The sequence below is a fragment of the Arachis ipaensis genome, chromosome B5 (genome assembly GCF_059453495.1).
Source record: "Arachis ipaensis isolate K30076 ecotype BB chromosome B5, ASM5945349v1, whole genome shotgun sequence".
Lineage (NCBI taxonomy): Eukaryota > Viridiplantae > Streptophyta > Magnoliopsida > Fabales > Fabaceae > Arachis > Arachis ipaensis.
Genome location: NC_142440.1, coordinates 126,491,032 through 126,499,093, shown reverse-complemented (window position 1 = coordinate 126,499,093; position 8,062 = coordinate 126,491,032). Strand labels below are relative to the sequence as shown.

Here is an 8,062-nt window from a genome sequence, read left to right as displayed (position 1 = left end):
GCTTACTGGTGTTAAACGCCAGTAAGAAGCATCAGACTGGCGTTTAACGCCAGAAAGAAGCATCAAGCTAGCGTTAAACGCCAGAAACAGGCTACAGTTTGGCGTTTAACGCCCGAAACAAGCAGCAGTCTGGCGTTAAACACCAGGATTGCACTCTAAGGGCGTTTACATGCCTAAATGGAGCAGGGATGATAAGTCCTTGACCCCTCAAGATCTGTGGACCCCACAAGATCCCCACCTACCCCACCTCTTCTTCTCTCTTCTCCACACCTTTTCATAACACTCTTCCCCAAATACCCTTCACCAATCACCTCATTCACTCTTCCCCAAAACCCCATCTACCTTCAAATTCAAAACCCTATTTCCCCCACAAACCTAACCCTAATACAGGAAACCTAACCCTCCCCCACCCCTATATAAACCCCTCACCACTCCTTCATTTTCACACATTACAACCACTACTTCTAACCCTTGGCCGAACAACATATCTACCTCCATCTTCTCCATCTTCTTCTTCTTCTACTACTGATAAACCACTATTTTATGGTTTATAATGTGTTTAATTGTGTGATTTTATCATGATCTTTACCCACTTATTCATATGATTAGCATGCATTTATATTTCCTTCCTAAAATTATTACATGATTGAAAACTTGCTTCCTAGAGACTTTTAATTATGTATTTAAATTCTCCTTTATTCCATTCGATGCCGTGATCTGTGTGTTAAGTGTTTCAGGCTTTATAGGGCATGAATGAGTTAGAGATTGGAAAAAAAGCTTGCAAAAATGGAAGGAACACAAGAAATTAAGGAGATGACCAGCGAGAAGTGACGCGGCCGCATGGCTCACGCGACCGTGCGGAAGAGAGGAAATCGCAGTGATGCGGCCGCATGGCTCACGCGACCGCACGGATTGGAATAGCACAAGTGACGTGGAGGCGTGAACGACGCGCCCGCGTGGCAAAGCAAAACGCCGCATGAAGCGTCCGCATGAATGACGCGATCGCGTGACATGCACGATCTGCATAATCTGCATATATATATGGAGACCATTTATAAACTCAACAAATTTAAAGTATCAATAATATTATTAATCTATTAATAATACATATGATCATAAGGTTATAGATTGATAAAGATTTATCAATATAAGAATAATATAGATTAATTAAAATTTTAAGTATATTAAAATTCAATTAAAGAGATAAAAAAATAGAATATTTCAATTAGTATTTAATTATTTCATTAAAGGTTATATATTTTAATTATTTCATTTAGTATTAGCAGCTTGTTCATAGTGTATTTTAGTACAAAGATATTAAATAGAATTATTAATTTAGTTTAAAGAAATAAAAAATTAATTTTGTTATTACTCAAAAATATTTTACTATATATCAAGTAATGTGTTCATTAGTTTTTATTTTATTGTGAAAAATTATCTAGAATACTAATAGTATATCATAGGGTTATTGTTATTAATGTATTAACTGAATTTTAATGTTTATTATTTATGTATTTAAAAATTATATTTGAGAATGATTTATTTAGTTTGATAATAAATGATATTTTAAATTTGAATAATTTATTAATTAGTTTGTACTTATTATACCATATATTTAATAATTTATTGAAAAAAGAATATTAATATAATAAATAAAAAAATCTAAAAAAATATTGTTTAAAATATTATAAGGACAAATAAACCCCTAACTAATTTAAATTTAGAGACAATTAGACTCCTGTCTATTTCTGAACCTGACATGTCAGCATTTTCCGTTCAGAGTTGACGAAAAAATACCTACAGGAACCACGTTGTGTAACGGAATCAGAAGACAGAGACCGAAGTGGATCGATTTTATTTTGAGTGGTCGCGTTGTCATTCTTGAAAATGCATAGGGACCAGATTGGTACTTTACTCTAAAATCTTGTAAATCAAGCTGGAATGAAAGAGTTGCTAAAATGATAAAGTAATTAGAATTATAAATTCATGATGATTAATCTATCACTTTATTATTTTATCAATATTTTCATTTTAAAGAATCTAAATTCAAATTTTTTACTATAAAACATAATAAGTCTCACTAATAAAATTTAATTAAATATTTCTCCTATAAAATCTTATTAAGTTAAACTTGAGAACATGATTAGCGTAATTAAATGAGCAATACAATATAATTAATAAAATATATTATTTTTGACCAATATTTAATTTTAAGTATTAAATTTTAAATTTTAAATTTAATAATATAAATAAAATATAAAAGTGTTATTTTTTAATGTTTCTCTAACTAAATTGTTGGTTTAGTCTAAGTTTGGAAAATAAAATGACAAATAAAAACGAAAGCTTAGTTTATATATAAGCAAAGAGTACCGAAGTAACGGAACTGAACCTGCCGCTAAACCAAGCCTTGCCCTAAAAATTGAATAGCGTTCTTGACGGGTGCAGAGCGAGAGTCACTGTAACATGGGGACCTCAGCGAACGCCGCTGCTGGTGGCCGTGGAAATCCCGTCGACAAGGGCGTTGACTATGCGCAGTACTTCTGCACCTACGCTTTCCTCTACCACCAGAAGGAGATGCTCTCCGATCGGGTTCGCATGGACGCTTACTTCAATGCCATCTTCGAGAACAAGCATCACTTTAATGGGAAGGTAACCCTAATTAGAAAATAATTAAAAACAAATTACGCATTAGGTTTTAAGATGTGATTTTTGTTTTTGCTTTTTCTAACATGTTCTGATTTGTTATTGTAACTTAAAATGCTTGGGTTGGAGTGTTTTCTTGTATCACCATTATTGTTATACATGGGAGTGATTTTCTGCTGGCTTGGTTTATGTGGAGAAGACTGTTTTGGATGTGGGAACTGGAAGTGGCATTCTTGCTATATGGTCAGCACAAGCAGGTGCAAGGAAGGTATATGCAGTGGAAGCTACAAAGATGTCTGAACATGCGCGTTCTCTTGTTAGAGCAAATAATCTCCAGAATATAATTGAAGTCATTGAGGGCTCAATGGAGGAAATTACACTGCCAGAGAAAGGTTTGAACTAGTAGATATCTGTGCTTTTATAGTGGAAATTTCAAAACTTTTTGTGTTTTCTCCTTTTAGTATTTGTAATGGTCTTGAATGTAAAATTGGGAAACTTGCAGTTGATGTTATCATCTCTGAATGGATGGGTTACTTCCTCCTGCGCGAATCCATGTTTGATTCAGTTATATGTGCTCGTGACCGCTGGCTCAAACCAACAGGAGTTATGTAAGTACCACTTGTGGCAATCGAAATTACAGCAGAAAGGATTGTTTTGATACATTTTCATGATTTGATGGCTACTGACTTGTCTATTGTTGTGCACCTACTGCTACACAGTTCATTACTTGATTGCTCTGTAATTTTAAACATAATAAGAAAGTCTGAAAATTAGTAGTCAACACGCTATAGTGCCGTGCGAACTGGGAACAATGTTCTAAAAAATGAGTTGGCTCAGATTCTTTACTTTTTGTACTCTGGTCTTCAGTTGATTCATTATCTTAGCTTAGAATATTCAATATTGTATTTACTATGCCTTTTTAAGTACATTATCAGCTGTGTAGTAACTTAAGGTTTTTTTAATACCAAACTGATGAACATTTTACATGGAAGTCGATATTGAGCAGTAACTTATGAGTTATGATTTCTATAAAAATCCTTGTGCGTGAATGGCCATTTTGGTGCTTTTAAGTGTTTCCTTTGGAATCATTAAAAGAGACCTTTATTTTTGTCAGGTATCCTAGCCATGCTCGCATGTGGATGGCACCTATCAGGACTGGGATAGGAGATCATAAAATGGGTGACTACCAGTCAGCTATGGATGATTGGCACAACTTTGTTGATGAAACAAAGACCTACTATGGTGTTGACATGAGTACTCTAACAAAGCCCTTTTCTGAGGAGCAGAGGAAATACTATCTACAGGCAAGTTCTGCACTTTGTGTACCTTAATTATAATGGTTAGTTTCAGTCAAAATAATATCGTCATTTTTGTTTGGAGTCTTTCATATCTTATAATTAATTTTTATTTGACCTTTGTATCTGTTTATAATGAGCAAAAACCTTCTTACAGTGGAATTTAGATAAAATCTTTTGGAGCTGACATATATATATATATTCATAAAATCCAACGGAAAAGTCCAATGAATTCTTTATTTTCTATGGCCAAACAGCTCCAATAGATTTATTTACTAGCAATGACTTTTCTTTTGCATTCAAAACTGATTTAATCTTGTCTTTGCCAATTCTAAATTGCATTTCTGTGATTTTTGTAGACATCACTATGGAGCAATCTTCATCCACATCAAGTGATAGGAACTGCTGCTATAATAAAAGAAATTGATTGTTTAACTGCCACAGTGAATGATATAGAAAAAGTCAGGTCAAAATTCTCATTGGCAATAACTATGGATAACATGAAGTTGTGTGGGTTTGGAGGGTGGTTTGATGTACATTTTCGGGTAAGTTACTCTGTTTGCCTGTTAATGACATAATACCTATCAAATATACTAACACTAACTGTTCCATGCTTTTCTTCAACAGGGAAGAGGTGAGGATCCAGCAGAGCAGGAGATCGAGTTAACTACAGCTCCTAGTGTAGATTGTGGTACACATTGGGGCCAACAGGTGTGTGCTGCATCATTTTGGTGGTGAATTATTTTGGTCAATCTGGTTTTCTAACTTTAAAGTAGTTGGGGACATAATGGAAAGAAGTGATAGACAACTCTTTTGGTTGATTTTTCTGTTCAAATGTATAGAGGAGCCCTTAACCTCTATCTTGTATTATTCTTCTCTTCATCTTAATGAAATTCTCCTTTTTCGAAAAAAAATAAATAAAAAGGAAAAAAACACAAAAAAATGACTTGAATTTTACATATTTAATTGGTGGTGTTTGGATGATTTGAAGTGGTGGTGCATGCATGTTGTTCAATGATTAATAACAATGCCATTTCATTATGGTAGGGAAATTATAGTTGTTTACTCCTTTCCATTTGAGAATTTTGTGGACTTACACCCGGAGGAAAACAACATATCAAGTAAATCCGTAAAAAAAAGTGTAATGGACATACAGGGGGAAAAGGGCAATTTGGTGCACAAGCATCTCACATTAATGCAGGATTCGGAGAATGATTGCACCCAAAGGGTTTAATGTAGGCCGCCTAACTTGAGGGGGAAAAAGTATCAAATCTCTAAAGAATTTCAGCATTGGAAGGACGAAAATGTCCAGTGTAGCACCTTTTAAGGGACCCATGAATGCTGTTCCAATTTTTCTGGGATTTACTAGGTTCTATCTCTCAAGATCCACAAGTCCATCACAACTTTGGGCCTACTTTTCATATTTTTAAGGTTCCTTAAAATGGTTGTTCTATTGTTGAAATATACCATAGTAACTTCCGTACATTCTGGGATAAATAGGTCTTTACACTATCTATATACTATCATTTTCTATGTACTGTCACTGTAATGATGGGTCTTTGCTAATGTTTCAATTGACTGTGCTCATATTTATAGCAGTTGTGTGTGTCTGAATTCGTTTGCTTCATTTACTGTGGCATGAGTTTCATTCAGTTCTCTGTTAACTTATGTGCCATCACATATTTTAATTATTGATCAGGTGTTCCTGTTGCATCCACCCACACATGTGAGTGAAGGTGATAATTTAACCATTTCTTTCCTAATGAGTCGCTCAAAGGAAAACCATCGTCTTATGGAGGTTGAACTTGGGTGTGAAATTCAACAACATTCTGGGAAGCTTCTTGCTCCTTCCAAACATAAGTACTATATTGAATAACATTTCGTATTCCTGATTGTGAAGACTTCATGCATCATTGAAGGTAGATTCCATAGCTCATGTTGCTTCAATGAATTGTGCTATTTTTTTAATTATAAAGAATTGTGATATTATAGATATATAAAAAGGTACATATTTGGTAAAGGTAGAAGTTCATCTCTATTAAGTTTTTTCTGTTAGGATATAGATCCTCAAATGTTATTTTATTTATGGCTAAACACTTATTGTCAAATCATAATCTATTATCTTTTATTGGATTGGGAGGGGGTTACATAGCTTTGGTTTTCCAAAAATACCCTTTGAATAAAGTACTGATCATTTTTTGATTAATTTTACATTTGTTACTAGATACTAGACATTTAAAAATTTAAAGGGTGGAAACTATTAATCTACTAGTTATATATAAAGGGGATTAAGATGAATTTGGTGGATTGTTTTTTTTCCTCCTAAAATACCCTTCATTTATATATACACTAGTGTATTAATGTGCTTCCTAATCTATCATTTTATTTATTAAATATGTGTTATAATAACTAAATATATATAGAGTAATTACCCAAATCAGTCTCCAAGGATTTTAAAAGCGGCCATTTTATTCCCCAAGGAAAATTAATACATAGATCAATTTCTAAGGTTTTACTCTGGCAGACAAATCAGTCCCCAAGAATTTTAAAAGCGGACATTTTAGTTTTAAGAAAAATTAATACACAGATCAATTTCCAACGTTTTTCTCTGTCAGATATAACAGTCCTCCCCGTCCATTTTACTTTTACTATATGTCAACCTTTATTATTATTAACTTAGCTTTATGCATGTGGACGATGACACTAGTATATTAATACACTCTTTTCGTTAGAAACAAGTAAGATAAATAATGATGCTTTGAAATCCAAATTAAAATATTTTCTTTTAATACAAACATGTTTTTTAAAATAGTACATCTTTTGATTATATTAAATACAAAAATATCAAATATTTTCAACTTTGTATTTCTTAATAATTTTATTGAACATTATTATTAAAATGTGTTAATTTTAATTGGGGGCTAAAATGTCTGCTTTTAAAATTCTTGGGGACTGATTTGGGTAATTACTTATATATATATATATATATATGATTCTTTACTAAACCTAAACCAATTGATAAGTTTAGATAACGCACGTTTCATATTTTTTTTTGGGTAAAGTATACTTGTCCTCAACTTTTGTGATTTTCTTCAAAAAAAAAAACTCTAACATTTAATTTTATTCAATTTTGTCTCTAATGTTTTTGACTTGAGTCAAACTACTTCTAGACGTTAACTCTCATCTAAAAGGACAAATTGAAAACGTCCACGGTAGTTTTTGACTCAACTCAAATTGATGGATAAAATTGAAGTTAACCGTTAGGGATATTTTTGAAGAAAATCGCAAACGTTAGAGATAAAAAATACTTCACCCATTCTTTTCTTCCGTTGCTTTTAACCTTTGATATTTGTATAGGAATGAGCATTGTGTGATCAAATCATCAGGGAGAATTGTAACAACGCAATTGACGCCATATAACAATTTTGGGCCTTCTAGGCACTTGGTGGACTTACGAGCAAATTATTGTTACGTAGTTACCAGTCGTGATAAGGTTTTGGTTCAGTTTAAAGGGAAGCCTGTGTCCATTTTTGGTTTATGTTGTTGTTTTAGGATATTGGTTTCGATGCTTCATTTCAAGAACAAGATTTTCATTAAGCTTTTGTAATGTAGGATGAAAGTTTAAAATGTTGCATTCGAAAAAGTATGTTTAGGGGAGTTAAAAATATTATGCTGTAAAATTAGAATACCTGCAGAGCATTGCTGTATATTTTGGGTAATTTTATGCAGTTTTCTATAAGATTTTTCATGAGTTGCCAAATATATATTGTTTAGTGCGAGATGCTGAGACTATGCGCGAGAATACAAGATCTGTTTGGATGTTTGGATCAGTTAGGATTCTCTGGCGTAACTCAAGTGGGGCTATTGCGTACATGGGGCGTCTAGGCTCCCCATTTATATACCTGGGTGATTGTTGAGGCTTAGCCATTAATTCTCGTAAATGGCGAGATTTGTTCTCTTTATGTGAGAAATCTGGTCACTATGAGAGATCTGTTTTTTTGGCAGGATTCTCTGGCTTTATGACTGCAGGCTACATGACACATTGTCTCCTGATTGCTCGGAACAGTGCCCCTTATATGGGGATGCTTAGGAAATATGAAATATCTATCCTAGTTTGATGTACC

General features: G+C 33.3%; 1 protein-coding gene across 1 annotated transcript; it reads left to right on the top strand.

The window, feature by feature from the left end:
* The first annotated feature begins 2,325 nt into the window (after positions 1 to 2,325).
* On the top strand, positions 2,326 to 7,698 carry PRMT10 (protein arginine methyltransferase 10). The gene is made up of 8 exons (XM_016347630.3): positions 2,326 to 2,649; positions 2,843 to 3,035; positions 3,146 to 3,251; positions 3,758 to 3,947; positions 4,298 to 4,483; positions 4,566 to 4,649; positions 5,638 to 5,857; positions 7,296 to 7,698. Exons 1-7 carry the CDS (start codon positions 2,464 to 2,466, stop codon positions 5,812 to 5,814), a joined length of 1,122 nt encoding a protein of 373 aa, XP_016203116.1. The 5' UTR covers positions 2,326 to 2,463; the 3' UTR covers positions 5,815 to 5,857; positions 7,296 to 7,698.
* Positions 7,699 to 8,062: the final 364 nt, after the last annotated feature.